This window comes from Lycorma delicatula, chromosome 2, assembly GCF_047948215.1.
Source record: "Lycorma delicatula isolate Av1 chromosome 2, ASM4794821v1, whole genome shotgun sequence".
In the NCBI taxonomy this organism is placed as follows: Eukaryota; Metazoa; Arthropoda; class Insecta; order Hemiptera; family Fulgoridae; genus Lycorma; species Lycorma delicatula.
Genome location: NC_134456.1, coordinates 236,007,210 through 236,026,237, shown reverse-complemented (window position 1 = coordinate 236,026,237; position 19,028 = coordinate 236,007,210). Strand labels below are relative to the sequence as shown.

The 19,028-nt window shown below is 33.3% G+C and overlaps 1 protein-coding gene across 7 annotated transcripts in view; it reads right to left on the bottom strand.

Moving 5' to 3' along the window:
• LOC142319765 (pleckstrin homology domain-containing family G member 5-like) overlaps positions 1-19,028 on the bottom strand; it is a 1,099,338-nt gene that overhangs the window by 756,668 nt on the left and 323,642 nt on the right. For all 7 annotated transcript variants that reach the window (XM_075357406.1, XM_075357404.1, XM_075357407.1 and 4 more), the window contains one exon: positions 17,653-17,719. In XM_075357406.1, coding sequence (XP_075213521.1) covers positions 17,653-17,719 — 67 coding nt within the window. The remainder of the gene's footprint in view (positions 1-17,652; positions 17,720-19,028) is intronic.

Here is a 19,028-nt window from a genome sequence, read left to right as displayed (position 1 = left end):
CGATGTACCTTCACTTGTAAGATCCAGATATTTCATTAATTAAAATTTGAATTCGCTATAACTCTAGAACCGATGAAAATAAGTACCACTTATGATATATCGTTGAAAAGCACTCGATGAGAACTTATTACTACAGTTAAGAAAAAGTCAAAACTCCAAAGTTTTTTGGATTTTGGGCGTTTTTTGGCACTTTTGGTTTAGTCAATTGCAATCAAAAGAGGAGATGCACAACTAGATGTTACAACAGTCCTAAATCCAAACTTTCAACTTTCTATTTTCCAACTTTCTAGGGACCGGAGTATTTTACTGATTCTACATTAATTGAAAAACGTAATAAAAAAATTCAATACTATTGAACGAAGTCGTAAGTTAACACAAAGTAGGACAATCTTATTTTTCATACGGTAAGGACAGTCTAACATCCTATATATCTTCAAACAAATGGAACAAATTTTGTTTTGCAGTTGTATGAACCTATCCATTTATTGACGAGTTCTCTACATGGACTGCTCTTTAATAGAGCTCAATCCTTGTATCGTATTCTACAATATTTTGCAGACATGTTAATTAACTATCATAATTGTAATATTTTTAGGTGTACATACACGAATCAAAGTCACTCGTCAATATCATATAGCTATTCTCAGGAATGTCAAAATCCCATGTCCGGCTTATTAAAGAACGCAAGTAGAAGTGGTTTTTCCGTTACTTTCTTCACCGAGTCAAATGTACAATTACACAAAGTATTCAAGCCCCTTGAAATGCAGGTGATAGATACCCTACCTTAAAAGTTACATCATCACAAAAAAATTGGCTTTAAAGTGAACATCATTACTCTCAGAGAAAACAAATTGAACTTGACTAAAATTCACACCTACTAGTAAGACAGATATAATAGTTAAAATAAATTTATAAATAACAATCTGTATTGAATCAATTCGTTGTACACATACACACACACACTCTCTCAAACTCTCTCTCTCTCTCTCTCTCTCTCTCTCTCTCTCCCTCACTCTCTTCTTCAATTAAATTGGGGATGAATATAGATTTACGATTAAATAAAGCATAATGATAATTAACTTTTTTAGGCAGCTTTCATCAGAAAACTACTTATTTTAATGGCCACCATGATAGGACATACGGAAAATTTCGATATATCTTCGCGTTTCATATCCCCCAGACCCCAAAATCACAGTCAACTCAAACGTTTATTATATATATATATATTTAAATTTCTTGTGGACAATATAACTGCCGTAATTTTGCTCCAATCACTTTCTTCAAATTGATACATAATATGTAACGACCCAAAATCTCGGTCGAATTCGTTAAAAGTTCCTACCGTTCTTTAGATAAGGGCCTAAAACTTATCTAAATAAATTTTTTTATATCACCGACCATTAAGTTCAGGGGGTTGAAAAAACTGGTTTTCGGAGACAAAAAAGAATAAAACTTTAATATACACAATATCGAATCGATTTAAAGTTGTCGTTAGTCCTCGAAACATTATCTAAAAGTTTTTTCTAAAACGGTTTTTGATATGATCAACCCTTACGGCAACGGATGAACAAAATATTTCTGGAAGTGTAAAAAAATGGGGATTGTATGCTAAAAACGTGAAATTTTTTTCACATGTAACCGTTGTCGTATCGAGTAAATTTGAAGTTTTTTTTTAACTTTAAGGTGGAAATCTTTTTTATCCCCTACTTAGCACCGATGAAATCTACCTCCGTCTTCCGGCGTGCCGAAAGGGATTTTTATGATACAGGTACCAACCGCGAATTCAAAAGTTACAATACAGCCGTAGATATAGATATATTTCAGTTAGTTTTATTCCATATAGTTAAATATTAGTCAACGTTATGCCGTTCTAAAGAGAATGAGAATAAGTTACACTTTATTTTAAAAAAAAACCTATTTACCAACAATAAAAAATAAAACAATTCAATAGTGACAAGTGGTATTATTATTATTATTATTATTATTATTATTATTATTATTATTATCATTACTGTTATTATCGTTGCTGTTGTTATGTGACGCTAAATCGAAAAAATTACTCTATACAAAGGACTTTTTTTAATAAAATATTTTTTCAAGACCTGAATGAATAATTTATTACTGATAATTGTATACTTATTTGAACGTATAGACAGCATTGTACATACAGACTGACGCATTGTGATTACTTAGTCGCAGATCATTCACTATATTTGCGGTTAACAGAATGTCCGTGTTTTGTCATGATGTGGGTTAAATGGAAGAGGATGGAACTGAACCGTACCGGAATACTAAATCGTGTAGGTGCGGGTTGTTAGACCAGCTGACCCGACCATGTGATACATTTGACATCAGTCGGTCGACTAATCTACTCTAACTAATTAAACGATTCTAATAAATTCAATCTATATTTTAGTTTCACAAATAATTATATTATCTACAGTACGAATGAATGAATGAATCGCACGTTTTTATTATTTTTTTATTTTTATTTTAAATTAATTGCACTTCTGAGTATTGTAAATACATTTTTTGAAGTTTAATTCACGTAAATTACATTATTTAATAAAATAATGTTTCTCTTTTGTTTAGGAATGGAGAAAGCATTCGACCATAACAAAATAGATAAACTAATGCAAATAAGAGGGTCATTTAATAATTAAAGAGACAAAGAGGTTTAGAGAAATTATTATTTAATCAACGACAATAAAAACTAACCGTACTTTTCAACATAACCCCGCCTATATTTTGGCACTTCTCTAATTTGTTTGTGTGTTTTCTTATTCCGCTAGTAACAAATGGTTACGTAGCTGTCCCAGCCATTCTTGTGCAGCATTCAATGCAAACAGGAAAAAACTCTTTTGGAAAACCAAAAAAACTACAAGTTTTTTTGGTGCGAAATGTACGGTCAGTATAGTGACACAACCCGAACCGGTTTTTGAATAGTACTCCCTGTCTTTTAAAAGGATGAGGGCGGGATTTAACATGCAGAAAAACGACATCTTTTGAGAAACAACCAAAACTTTTCTTCTTTATTCCGGGTTCACTTTATTTTCTAGCGTATCACAATAGTAGTTGTAGTAATTTTTTCTTTCAAACAATCGCAATAAACTAGGCCTTTATAGAACCAATACACCATTAGTATCCGGCTAACGCGTAGGTTCTGAATCTTTCCTGGGTAGCGAACTCGGATATTTCCATTCCACACTCTGATGTTTGAATTTCTGCTCAAAATGATGAATATGAGTTTCATCAAAAGTTATTATGCATTACCTTCCTCTAAAAACTGCCATTTAATAAGAATTCACGTCTTTGTGATTTAAAGTCGACCTCCTCGGAACTCACCTTGAACAATTGTTACGAAAATTACGCCTATTACGTATTATTAAATGGAATATACCATAACTTCCGTTAAAAGTTTCAGCAATTTCATAAAATTTTATGAGCGGTCTTTGCTAATAAGAACATTAATTCAATTTTGCAAAGCGACAATTCAAACTTCCACCGGTTTTCGCGTTGAAGAAAATTCGCTGGAACAGATGTTCTAGTAGATTTAAATTGTTTGATTCACTTACAAAAATGTACCCGTTTAATACATTTTTACCAAACTTCTAACATCCGGGAGTTAATTTCGGTTTTTATATATTGAGAAAATAAAATTACAGCATACTGTTCTTCTACGGCACATGTTACTAGCGAAACCGACATTTTGAAATAAAGAAAAGTGGTTATAATAAATATTCTTTTTTATAATTTTTATGTAGACGGGGAAGCCAACTTGAACGTCTACCGCTTGAAATTTATACTATTAAATAATTTTTTCGCTGTTGCTATTTGTCTGTAATTATTAATCGTCCTCGTATTAAAAAAATCAAATTTGGATACCACATGACTTGCTTTGTACGCCTATTCAATTTCACATAAATATTTTTTGGTGCACTTCATTTAAACTTATTTCATTTGAAAGTGAGATACGATCCTCCAATTCTTTAATAAAAGTAGACAGTTACACACTACTAAAATATTAGCTTTTATTAACATGAAATATTTATACAATTATTAATTCAATAATCTTACCTGAAATATTAGATTAGAGTAAAAGTCCCTTGATTACTCTTTAAATAAATGTATGTCATATATATATCTAATTCTATATTTTATAAATTATTATGATGTAACCATCAACAAAATGAAAACAAAAACGAAACAGGAGAAGGTTACTGAATTTTTAGTGATAATTATTATCAAGTAAACTAAAAAAAATGTATAAATAAAAATAATACGATTCTAAATTATAATTTTTAATTAATATTAAATAATCAGATGTTTACCAAATCTGATGTGGACTCCACATGAATTCCATGTATGCCTATTAAATTACATATAAACATTTTTAAAAGTACATTAGATATTATTTCACTAATAATTTTTTTTTTATTATTATTATTAAATTATTATTTATTGTAATTTTTTTTTACAATCAGAGGTTAATAATTATTAAATCAATATATTTAAATTAAAAAAAAATAAAATCCTCCCCTCCCTTTGTACGATCAAAAAATTTCATTAACTGAAATTGTATTTGGCTATAACTCTGGAACCAATTAAAATAAGTACCATTTATGATATATCGTTGAAAAACTCTCAAAGAGGGCGTTGAAAAAGTCCAAAAACCAATTTTTTTTTAATTTTGGGCTTTTTTGGACACTTTAGTCGAGTCGATTACAATCAAAAGGGAAGGTGCACAACTAGATGTTACAACAGTCCTAAAACTAAAATTTCAACATCTTACGGCTAATGGTATTTAAATTATGCGTGATACATATGTACGCACAGACGTCACGCCGAAACTAGTCAAAATGGATATTTCCGTTGAAATCTGAAAACCGAAATTTTTCGCGATCACATTAGTTCATTTACTTCGAACAAGGATGTAAAAACCAAATAATATCTTGAAAGATATTAGATTATTTAATGAAATAAATTTTGAATCGCAAAACATCTTCAAAAATGAAGGATCGTCAGACAGACAGGTTTTATCTAGGAAGAAACCTAAGGGGAAAATATCAGTTATCAAAGCCAATCTCCTACATTAATCTTGAAAATATGCTGAAAAATGTTGTAAAAGAATATTAAGGAAGCATGTAAGAGGAAGGAAAATAAATTGCGTAAATTTCGTAGGTAGGTTTTTTTTTAAAGGTGTTCAGAAGATGATTTCAAAGTTAAAAAAAGAATCGCTATGGCAAAACATGAAATGAAAATAAGGGTTAGAAACTTAAAGGTAATAATGATAGGATTAATAATAAGACAATGAATTAAAAGAAGGAAAAATTGGACAAAAAAAAACAGTAAATACATTTGATTACCATTTAACAGAAGATGTAAAAATAAAAATCACATGTGGACACCACATGACTTCCTTGTCCTCCTATCAAATTAGATATACACATTTTTTTTAAATGAAAAGTTCGTAAAATTTTATTTCATTAATAACTTTTGATATTTTTTCATATACTTTTTTTATTGTTATGGATTATTATTTGTCGTACATTTTTTTTACGATTAAAGGTTAATTATTATAAATCAACATATCTAAAATAAAAAAAAAGGAGATGAGGTCTGAATCGAACCAATGTGCAATCCCCTTGTAAGATCCATACATTTTATTAATTAAAATTATTTCATAATATTTCATTAGATATTTCATAGATACCGAGTGATTCAAAGAAACGAGAAATTTAAAAAATTAAATAACATCAATGAAAAATTTTTTTTAGAAACTGAATTTTATTTCATGTAATTGTACAAATGTTGCTATTTTAGGATACATACATTTTAGTTTATTTTTTAAAGATGACATCTTGCAGGTGACCTCCTCTTCTACGTAAACACTCACGAAGTCTCTTGGTTAAATTGTTCACGGTTTGACGTAACATCTCAACTGGAATTTCCACAATTGCTTCTCGGATCTTTGCCTTCAATTCGCTCACGGCCTGGAGGTTTCTTTTTCATTGCCGAACCGGTTTCCTCAAAACTAGATATACATGTTTTAATTGCACGTGCTGATGGAACACGGTCGTGCCGTCCCAGATTAAAATGACGGCCAAATTCTCTACGCGCTCCCTCCACAGTCACTGTTTTTGTAAAACGCTTTGATAGCAAATGTACGTTGCGTACCACTCCAAGGATCCATGACAACTAAATGGCAGGTTAGGTTAGAGAGGCTAACCCACCGGGTTGGTCTAGTGGTGAACGATTCTTCCCAAATCAGCTGATTTGGAAGTCGAGAGTTCCAGCGTTCAAGTCCTAGTAAAGCCAATTATTTTTACGCGGACTTGAATACTAGATCGTGGATATCGGTGTTCTTTGGTGGTTGGGTTTCAATTAACCACACATCTCAAAACTGGTCAAACTGAGAATGTACAAGACTACACTTCATTTACACTCATACATATCATCCTCTGAAGTATTATCTGAACGGTAGTTACCGGAGACTAAACAGGAAAAAGAAAAGGTTAGAGAGGCTGGCGCCACTTATAAAGTGGTACCAATCGCCCACGGCTACCAACACAACTGTCAAAATTTCCCGTTTCTTTGAATCAATCTGTATTTCATTAATTAAAATTTCATTTGGCTACAACTCTGAAACCAGTGAAAATAAGTACCACTCACGATACATCGTTGAAAAGCTCTCAATGAGAACTTGTTACTACAGTTAAGTCCAAAATCCAAATTGTTTTTTGATTTTGGGCTTTTTTGGCCACTTTTGATCCAGTCGACTGCAATCAAAAGGGGAGGTGCACAACTACATGTAACAATAGTTCTAAATCCAAAATATCAACATCCTACGCCTAATCGTTTTTGAGTTACGTGGAATATATACTTATGTACAGACGTCACGTTGAAACTAGTCAAAATGGATTCACGGATTGTCAAAATGGATATTTCCGTTGAAATCGAAATTGAAATTTTTCGCGGTTACAATACTTCTTTTACTTCGTACAATGAAGTAAAAACAATATAAAATCAAGAATATCAACCGCTAAGTAATTATTTAATAGAAAGAAATAGTTCTTACTTATAATACAAAAAAAAAATTGAATACCGGAAAACTTGAAAAGTCATATATATCTTGTGAAGGTTATATTTTAAGAGTTAACTTCTAAATGGAGGTGAAACATGGATACTTTAAAAAAGAAAAAAAAGATTTAAAATGTAAACATGGAGGAGATTAAATAGACAGATTAATTTAAAAGATGAAGAAGTAATAAAGAGAATTAAAGAGAATAAAAACACATAATCAGTACAATTAAGAATAGAAAATCTAACGGGCTGACATATATTATGTGAGGACATGGATCGATTAAAACAATAGTAGAAGGACCAAAAAAAGTACAAAAGAGAAAGTCCGAAATGGAAAATTAATGAAAGAAATTGGAAGATATCAGGAACGTAAAAGATTAAGCTGGTAGTAGTAGAAGAGAATGTAGATAGAGATGGCACAAGGGATTTTCCTCTGGGTAAATAACCAGTAAAATAATTATGAATAATTAGAAATGGTTAATTACTCGTATAATTACAGAAATTTAAACTCGGTAATTATCATTTGCATGGTTTTAAATTCAAACTAAAATTATTTTTATTCTTACTAATATACATATAATCATGTAAACTGTGCGTGATTAAGAAAAAAAATCTGGTACATAATTTTATTTTTTAATTAAAATAAAAGATTAGAAATTAAAACTGGTATTAATTTTCGTTTCTTTCTCTAAATTATTTATCATAGATGGAAATAGTAATAGAGAAATGTACGTATTTTCTAGCTCATAATTTTTTTATATCCCTTTTCCTCTATTTTTTATTTTTTTTATTTGAAATTTAAAAGGCTAAATACCATTATGATTACTTTTACTAACGTAACAGTATTAGACTTAATCATTAATTGTACGCAATTGAAATTATCTGTAAGAAAAATAAGCTACAGAATAGAGGCTATGTTTTTTTTTTTTTTTAATAATGCTAATATTATTATTTTTTAATCATTTTACTTATAAAAAGTAAATGTTACAACTTGAACGAAAAAAATTATTTAGCGTAAAATAAAATGTTCTTTAATTAAAAATTTAAAAAAAAATAGATAATTTCTAGTTAATGGAATCAGTAACAAATCGTCATTATTGACGGCCTCTCCGGCGCAAGTGGTAGCGTCTCCGATTTTAATCCGAAGGTCCCGGGTTCGAATATCGGTCAGACATGGCATTTTCACACGCTATAAAAATTCTCACTCATCTCATCCTCTGAAGTAATACCCAACGGTGGTCCCGGAGGTTAAAAAAAAAATAAAAAACTTGTCTGGTTAACAAAAATTAATTCGCGTAACCGAGTTCTATAATATCACTGAAAAGATCTTCTGTAAGCATATTTAAATTTACCTTTAAAGTTACATAACTTCATAGATATTTTGTTCTAATAAGAGTTTGTAGCTATCGAAAAATAAAAAAATTACTTTAATTGTTAGACATATAATTCGTGCAATTTACTAGATAGAAAATTACATAACAATAAAAGTAATTAACAGAAACATTGAATCTCTCATACCTAAATAAATAGATCTTTATCATGATCGGTAAAAAAAACTACACTATAGAATATTACTGTGATGTAAATAAAACTACGTTAATATAAGATAAATTATAAATAAAAAAAATTATAAGATAAAAAATACATGGGTTTTAATTATTAAAGACCATATTAATTTTTTAAATAAAAAACCTGGGTTGCACGCACAACACAGCAGAAGTAAACTACTGCTATGTTGTGACGTCACAACGTAGCAGTTTTTTAGAGCATGTTTAAGAATGGGGGTGCGATTTAAAAAAAAAAACGTTTTTTGCAAATATTGTTATACTTTAATTAGCAAATGTGAAGAAGAAACAAAATATGATCTTAATTAGGCGAAATCTCGAGATACTAACGCTAAACTTACTTTACAGCCTCACCCCCACGACCTTTTATGTCGAATGGCATCTTTTAAGTTGAAAGTTTAATGGCATATGTAGAAGCAATCTGATCAAGTTAGGTCAAAATCGGTCCAGTAGTTCTTGAGATATATGGTGATTTAGTGGCCAACATCGAACACATGTACGTACGAACGTTAACCTCCGGAAAATTTCCCAGGTGTTTTGGGTCCCTTAGTGTCAAAACGTCAAGTTCCGGTGAAAACCGCATATGCCCAAATTGGACCAATTACAATACTTTCCCTTCTAAAGGTATAGCGCTATCTAGAGGAAAGAAATACGATTAATTATAAGATTTGAACTAATTAGCCAGTAATCATACCAAGAAATGTTATGTATCAGTAATCACCAAAGAAATTGGTGGTTAGGTATGAATAATCAAACCCACCGGGTTGGTCTAGTGGTTAACGCGTCTTCCCAAATCAGCTGATTTGGAAGTCGAGAGTTACAGCGTTCAAGTCTTAGTAAAGCCAGTTATTTTTACACGGATTTGAATACTAGATCGTGGATACCGATGTTCTTTGGTGGTTGGGTTTCAATTAACCGCACATCTCAGGAACGGTCGAACTGAGAACGTACAAGACTACACTTCATTTACACTCATACATATCATCCTCTGAAGAATTATCTAAACGGTAGTTACCGGAGGCTAAAGAGGAAAAAGAAAGAAAGGTATGAATAATCAGTAACTGTGTTTTAAACTACATCTAGTTTAAATTAGGTTGTGTATCATGTACACAAGCAGGCATTTATTCTCGCTTAAATCTTTCAGTGGATGTTAAAAAAGCAGATTATTTGATATGTAGCTTCCCTGTACCACATCAATATCAAGCTTATGACACGAAATTTACGCTGTACAACCACAGTAGACAGAATTTACAAAAACGAGAGGTTCTTTAGAAGTAGAAACAAGCTGAAGTGTTCAAAAAAATGTTCCAATTTGAGAAAAGTAAATAAAACAATCGTAAATAATTGTTGACAGCAGATCAGTACTGTGGATTATAATTTAATCACCTTTAGTAAAACAGAGTCCTAGTTATTCGATGAAAACCAGATAACTGGAACTATATACATAAAGTTTTATATCAAAAAAATTTGATTCGTTCCCATAAAAAAAGGATGGGATATGGGTTTGGTTGTTTAATGTATGTGCTTATATTTTCATTTTAATTCCTATTGGCGTAGAGCCAGTACCAGACCAGGTGGTGCGTCAGGCTGCTGCGCCCAGCGAACGAACGATTTGTTCGTTCGAACGATTTATACTTCTTTATATTAACGATTTATCTAAAATTATATTTGTGTTATGGGGGTAAAAAATGAAAATACTGGGGTTAGAGCTGTGTTATAAAATCACAACTCATCAATAAACAGCTAAAAACGTTGAGAATTTTGAAGTTTTTTTTTTTTTTTTTTGTTAGTACGCTAAATTCATAAACGTTATTAGGTAAAAACATTTAACAAAATCATGGATAATGAAAAATAAACCATGTAACATTTTCGCGGCGGACATAGGCCCGCTTTTATTTTAGTAAATTATAATAAAATCCATCTAATAATTACAGTGTATTAAATCTCAATTAAAGAAACATACTCGGCAAAGAAATTCAGAACTTTTTTTGAGTACTAGTAAAAACTAGTACCCTAACTATCAGGTGCTTCTTGATTTTATTCAGATTTGATTACTAAACAATGTATACCGGTGTACTTTGTTGGTCGGGGTTCAATTAACCACTCGTCTCAGGAATGGTGGGCCTGAGTCTGTACAAGACTATACCTCATTTACATGTCATACATATCATCCTCATCTCAATGGGCTGTGAGGAGGTTGCTTATTATTCGCTAGTTGAACGGATTGTAAACATTAGGAAACTAAAAATAATTTAGGATATGGGATACACGATCCTAAAGTGTATAAGCCTCTTAAAGACGTGGAATTGTATTAAAAAAAGTTCTACTCTTGAGTATAATTTTGAAATCCAAGACAAATGGTGACAGTTTCTTTATCCCTTTCACCAGTTATAACAAACTTAATAACATCAATGTCCTCCTATATTCAGCAGTTATTTAATAAAATTTCATAAAAATCGGTTAATCCAGTGTGAATACATCAGATAAAATGATAACCACAAGAAAAAATACTTATTTTTCCCCACTTCTCAATTAATTCCCCCCAAATAAACAACCAAAGTGAAATATTAATGTAATGAAATCATGTAATTAGTACAGAATGAGATTTTTTAAATTGTTATCCACCCATAAATGGAGGGTTTGAATAAGGCTAAATATCATCAGAAGTTATCTTTATTTATGTATAAATAAATGAAATTCAACCTTACCAACAATTCATCCGCGATCTCTTTTCTAGAACTTTCGATCATTCGACCATCCTCAGGAAAAGTTATTCTTCAATTTCAGATCGTTAAAAGTAAATTATGTAAAATGTAAATTTATAATATGTTAAAATCACAACTGGTGGTCTACTATAAAGTTAATCATATCTGTTATGTACAGTCGCAGCTGTTATCTGCGACCTTACATAACAACTGCGACATTCTTATATAACAGACATGACTAACTTTACACTAAGAGGACCAGTTGTGATTTTAATATTTTACATAATTTAATTTTAGATTTGATAAGATTAAATTAGTTTAATTACGAATATTGTACGTAGGAAATTCAATAATATAAAAATGAACTAGGGGGCTCTGCCCCCTGGCGGCTATTCGGCCAGAATTTTAGAATTTTTCTTACCGCGTTACAATATAGAGAGAACCAATGTTCGCTTATACCTCAACTCAGAGTTGAGGAAAGATTTTTAGTGAGGTGTCGTAAGATGTGACTTGATTCTCGAGTGTTCGAGAGCCACTGTCCGTCCCAGTAGTCAATTCGATCTCAAATTATTGCAATTTTCATGTTTTCAGCATTTTTCTTACCATTTTATAATATAGGTAAGATATATAAAATTAGTAGTAGAAATAGTAGTGCAAGATTAGTAATTTTAATTTTATTTACAAAGAAAAAAAGAAAAAAATACACAGATATTCAGCAGGATTTAAGACAGGTCATAGTTGACCTCTCTTTTTCTGTTTAGCCTCCGGAATCACCTAACTTCAGAGGATAATATGTGTGGATGTAGTCTTATACATTCTCAGGTCGACCACTCCTGAGATGTGTGGTGATTAATTGAAACCCAACCGACAAAGAACACCGGTATCCACGATTTAGTTGTTATATTCATTAATAATCTCCAAAAACATTTAAATTTGTTGTACTGGAGCTTTAGTTATTTAAAATATTTTATAAATTTATTTAAATAAAGATGGTAAATTGAACGGGAAGTTTACATTTACTATTATATAAAAAGTGGATTGAATTAAAGAACGCTCAATTTGAATGCATCTATATGTACAAAATAACCACACATTTGAACAAAACTATTACGCAGTAGGAGAGCGATCTGAAATCCATTTAAAATTTTTAAATGGCCATAACATTAGATAGCTATCGGCAAAAAACGTTTTACTCTTGTATAGTGTTAAAACCGCATTAATTACAGAATTAGCAAAATAAACAAATATTAACAGAACAAGTATTTTCACCGTTAACAAGTGCTGTAATATTACTTCCTTTCTTTTTGATACGTATTCCATTATGAAAAGTCTAAAATATTATTGTGAATTAGCATTTATTTAATACCGAATAATTAATTATAGCTAATTTTCGATTAGCTATAATGGTATTCTAGTTAACTGGTATATACGAGGTCTGTTCAGAAAATAACCGAACTTTTTTAATTACGCGCCAGTGGAGACATTTAGTCACGTGTGGTTGGCAGCATTGTTTTTCGAATAACCTTCTCTGTAAATATATGTTCTTTGATTGTTGATATCAGGTTCAGTTTTTGTGTTATTTTTGTTTAACAAACTAACATTACATAAAGACTATAAACTTTACTTTATTCCTTAATCAAATTTAGTGCGTTCTTTAGAATTATGTGTTGCATTCTGTTCTTATAGCGTTAGGTCGTTTGCCCAGTGGGTTCGTAGAGCGTTACTCAAAAATAAACCAAGAAATCACTGTTGAGTTGTGATTAAACGTGCTCTTTTCGTGTTGTTTCGTTTATCGGAATCAATAGTTGCGAGAAACGTAATGGTTATTTCAATAGAGGAAAGGTATTTTTTCGTCGAATGCGTCCTTTCTGAAGGTGACATGTATACTGATTTAATGAAACACAAGTTTTCTGAATAGTTTCCAAACACTCCTGTTCCTAACCGCAATGCAGTTCGAACCTTTATCAAAAAATTTCGGGCAACAGGCTCTATTGAAGACGCTGAAGTGGAAGACCACCCAAACTGAACTAACAGGAGCTGCTTGATATGGATATAGATTGTCGCCGAATGGCTTCGACGGCACGTAGTTCATAAACTTACGGTGGCCCTAAAACGGGCCGTTTTTTAGCGTTAGCTCTGAGAAGAGCTGTTATATCCGGAAGCGGGTCTTCGGCGAAGTCGGGGAATTGCGGCTCGTCCATTGTAGTCCGACCGGGCTTTCCCTCAGCGGCAGGTAGGTCCCCATTACAGCGTGGCAGTGGCCTCCAGAGCCCCGAAGTATCGGGTCGGCGTCGGTCGTCTTTCGCCGGCGCGGCCGTGGCGGTTCTCCCCGAGCGATCCTACGCTGGGCCGGCTCTTGCTGCTGAGCCCAGCGAGCTGGAGCTGGAGCTGGAGCGGGAATGTAACGTCCGCGACCAATGGCTCACTAAGCGGGCCGGCCAGGCCTGCTGCTCCGGCGAGGATGTTGGCATCCGCCAGGAGGTCCCACGTTGAGCCGGCCAGGAGACTTCTTCTTTCAACTTCTTCTTCAGGTGGTGGTCGTCGATGAATTGCCAATTCACTCTCAAGTGAATTGGCAATTCATCGTGTTGCAATTCATCACTCCCACCACGCATACAAGTGCGCGGTGGGAGTGATGCTTGTATCCGTACGTCCGTATACTGTGCGCCCCTCTCACATCGTTGCTACCGTTATCGCCCGCCGATATTAAATTAGGCATATATGTGTTAACAAGATATATCCATATATCAGATGTTGTAGCCGAAACTCCATCGAAGTCAATGAGAAAGTTAGTACAGCAGCAAGATATCGGATTTCTTACAGCAAATAAAGCTGCAAGAAACTTTTATTCTACAAAGTAATGTGCGTTCAAGAACTGAAACCTATAAATCATGCTAAAAGATTAAATTATTTTCAATGGTTTTATTGACCAAAATTCCATATATATCGCTGACTTACGTTTTATATAGATGAAGCGTGGTTTCATCCGGGAGGGTATATAATTCACAAAATACACGATCGTGATCGACAACTAACCCCCATGAATTACACGAACAACCTTTATACGAAGCGAAAACTGGAGTCTGGATTGATGTGTGTAGAATGCGCAGCGTGGGTTCAATATTTTTTTTTGAAAATAGAGTCAATAGTGAATGTTAGTGTGCTGTTTTAACAAACTTCATTAGTCGGTTAACACAAGTGGAAATCAATCACGGATGACTCCAACAAAATGCCGCCACAGAGAACACAACTAAAAGATCAATGTATTTGTTGAACGTATCATTTCGAGGGGTTTGTGGCCTGCACGATCGCACGAGATTGGTTTCTATGGAGGACAGCGAAAAGAGCAGGCTATCGCAACAGACCAAGCACGACTGATGAAATAAAAACCGTAATATTGGCATACATAAGAAACATTCCAGTACTTCAACTGGTTAAAGTGTTTGAAAATAAAGTGGAACCTGTGTAGTATTTTGTTGATATTGGAGGAGACCATTTTTCAACACCTTTTATAAACTATTCCAGTTATTATAATATATTGTTTTATAAAATAATTAAGTAAAAATATAAAGAAATAATTAAGAATGTTTCCTCATTACATTTTCACAATTCTAGTGCATAGGAACTTTCCAAACGTACTGTAGAACATCTAAACAAAGCAATTTCTGAAATATTTATTTAGTTGAATTTTATTAAATCCTATTATTTTTATTAGTTCGTGGAAAAAATGTTTTTACCTACAAAATGGTTTAAATATAAGAAAATGGATAATTAATCGCGCATATACAATTTTGTTCATGAACATAATTTTTCCAACTTTTTTTCAAAATTACTAAAAATTATTTTTTTAAATTAATTTCAAATATTTTAATTTTTCAAGCATGGCACCGTTGGTATATGAGATTATTATTTACGAGGATAAGTCAATTATTATCTGCATTGTAGTTATAAATTTTATTTGAATACAAATAGGAAATTTACATGTGCATCATTTTTCAACATAGTCCCCTTGCATTTCAACGCAGTTGGTCCATCGTTACACAACTTCCTGATGCCCTCATAAAAGAAAGTTTGCGGTTGAGCTGCGAGCCAGGAATGCACCGCTTCTTTCACCGTTTCGTCCGAGGTAAATCGAGGGCCCCTTAATGCCTATTTGAGTGGACCAAACAAGTGGTAGTCAGAAGGGGCAAGATAAGGACTATATGGAGGATGAGTCAGTACTTCAAAGTTGAGTTTCTGGAGCGTTTCAGCAGTGCGGGCAGCAATACGTGGATGGGTATTGTCGTGCAACAACACAACACCTTTCGACAGCAGTCCTCGGCGTTTGCTTCGAGTTGCAGGCTTCGGCTTGGCAGTAAGCATCTCACAGTAACACACACTGTTTATTGTCGTGTCCCTTTCCGCATAATGTTCCAGTACTGGGCCCTTGTGAGTCCAAATAAACCGTAAGCATCAGTTTTTCTGCGGACGGTTGGGTCTTGAACTTTTTTTTGCAGGGCGAATTTGGATATCTCCATTCCATACTCGGCCGTTTACTCTACGGCTTGTAATGATAAATCGTTTCGTCACCGGTGATGATTCGGTCTAAGATGTCCCGTTCGTTACCATAGCGATCCAAATGTTTTTGGCAGATGTCCAAGCGCGTTTGTTTATGCAACTGTGTGAGTTGTTTTGGAACCCATCTTGCACAGACTTTATGAAACCCAAGTCTGTTGTGGATGATTCGTAGGCAGAACCGTGACTAATTTGCAGACGATGTGCCACTTCATCAATAGTTACTCGTCTGTCTAAGAAAAACCATGTCACGTGCACGACATGCACGATCAATTTTTTCCTCATCTGTGGCGGTAAACGGTCGTCCGGCTCCTTCGTCGTGCGTAACACTTGTGCGTCCGTTTTTGAATTTTTCAATCCATTCGTAGACACTCCGTTTCGGCAAAACACTTTTCCAGTACTGTAACGAAAATCTTCGATGAATTTCGGCCCCTGATACACCTTCCGACCACATAAAATGGATCACTGAACGTTGCACTTTTTTGATGCAAACAGAAAGCGGAGCAGCCATGGTTAACAGCAGGGCAGCGATAATGAAACTAAACTAACAGCATCAAACCTGCACAGATATAACAACAATTAAACCACGCGTGCATCATCTACGCAATACGACAGTACTACCAACATAAACAAAATATAACTAAATTGCGGATAATAATTGACTTACCCTCGTATGTATATACAATATATATAAGTATAAATTAAAATTCAATCTTACCAACAATTCTTCTGTGTTTTTCAAGTTTTTTCGGTCATTCGAACATCATCAGGAAAAGTTTTCTTTCAATTAAAAAGTATTAAAATTAACATTAAAAGTTATAAAATATTAAATTCATAACAACTGGTCGTCATAGTGTAAAAGTAATTACATCCGTTGCATAGGAAAGTCGCAGTTGTTATCTTTCTATGTCAGTAGTAATTAGATAACTGCGACTTTTCTACATTAACAGAAGTTGTTACTTTTACACTATGACGACCGGTTATAATTTTAATATTTTACAAATTGTCTATCTACTTAACTTTTCGTGACGGTGGTTGAATGGCCGAAGATACTCGAAAAACACAGAACAATTGTTGGTAAGGTTGAATTTTAATTTATTTTCTTTATCTACGTATAAATATTCAGATTTTTTATTACAAAAGTAATATATTCTGGTTGTGCGATTACAAAAAAAATAACAATAAAAGATGTTTAAGTCGGATTTTCTACATCCTAAATTCTGATCTCCGATTGGTTCATATTAATTTTTTTTACGTCATATGTATTATATAACATTCATCTGACTTTTATCAGCGACCAGTACCTATTAATTTATTATTTTTGAAAACAGAAGAATTTTTTTCAACTAAATTAGAGAAACTATTTTCTGTATTTTTCCGTTTGAGCTGAATATAATTAAAAATATTTTATATTGTGTTATTAAAAATAACGACAGTAGTAGTCTAATGCTTAGTACTGACATTAGTGAGTGTTGAATATGTGAAATATTGGCGAAATAATACAATATATTTGATAACAATTTAAAATGGGACAAACACGCACATGTATGTAAAAATGTCCAGAAGTACTCACAGTATCAACTTTATTTAAAAATTGAAGTAATTATTCGATATACTTTACAACAGAGGACAATTCACTTAATGACTGAACAAAAGCAAATATAATGTGCACTCAAGATAAAATAAACGTACACCGTATATCAGGCTAACGTATTAAATTTATTAATACAATTGAAGAAACTCACCTGACAAGTTTGCTTGAAGTGTCTCGAATTATTGGAAGTAAATCTAATGAAGCCGGTTTCGTCACAGCTAGAAAAAATAAAGAAATTGAAGTTACTAATTTTATTTTGTATATTTGTACGTAGTAATAATATTATTACTCATTTAATTATATTTCATTACTTTTGCAAATAATAAATTACATGCCAAATAACACATCTGAAAAAAAATTTGGATGAATAGTGTAAATATTGTGAAAGTATAGTCTATTTTTTCAGTTATTATTTTTCCTTCAGTCGTTTGAAAGGTTTGATGCAACCCTCAAAGATTCTCTATCTAGTGCCAGTCGTTTCATTTTAGCGTGCCCCCTACATCCTACATCCCTTACAATTTATTTGTCATATTCCCAAACCTGCCTGTACAATTTTTCCCATCTACCTGTCCCTCCAATATCAAAGCGACTATTCCAGAATGCATTAAGATGCGGCCTATAAGTCTGTTTCTTCTTTTAGCTGTGTTTTTCACAGTTGATGCTTCTTTTTTCATCAATCTGCCGCAACACCTCTTTTCATTTATCACTTTATCCACAGATCTGATTTTTAATATTCTCCTATAGCACCGCATTTTAAAAGCTTGCTATATAATATTAAAATCGTATCAACCGGTCGAAATAGTGTAACAGTAATTACGTCCGTTACGTAGGAAAGTCGAAGTTGTTATTCTTATTATGTTAATAGTAATTAGATAACAACTGCCACTTTCCTACATAACGTAATCTTAGAAACATAACTCTTCGCTACGATGCGGGACCACACACCATATCCGAGATGGGGGTGACGCAGGCACGCAGACTGTTCGGGAAAGCGGCCGTGTCCGAACACGGTCATCTCCGGGACATCTGCTGAGAGGACCGTCCTCCACAGGGTACAAGAAAACGGTCTCATGCCGTATTAAACAAACCAACGTGAAGAGGCGGAACGTCAAAAATTGACAAACCAGGCTATATCGCGTAACCTATACAAGAAAATCCCGCGAAAATTCCGGCCGCGAAAGAGAACGTTTTCGCAATGAAATTTCGTTAAAACTACAAAAAGCTAGACAACACCCCACACCGTCCCACGAAGAGATCACAATTTCATTTAGTCGGCATATGCGACTCCCTCAGGCGCATTTCTTCCTCCAAATAACTAGGGCTCCCGTAGGCGCACTCCAGCTAGCTCATAGGTGCGAAAGGACTTCAGCGGATGGACTGACGGGAAATCACGCCGGGATTACTAGGCTCAAAAGCTTAGTCTCTCACGGTCAGAACCAGTAACTAAATTTCACGCTGGTCCGTACGGATAGGAACGCAAATTACCAAATCAGTCCATAAATAAAACTTAAAATTTATAACCCCCAC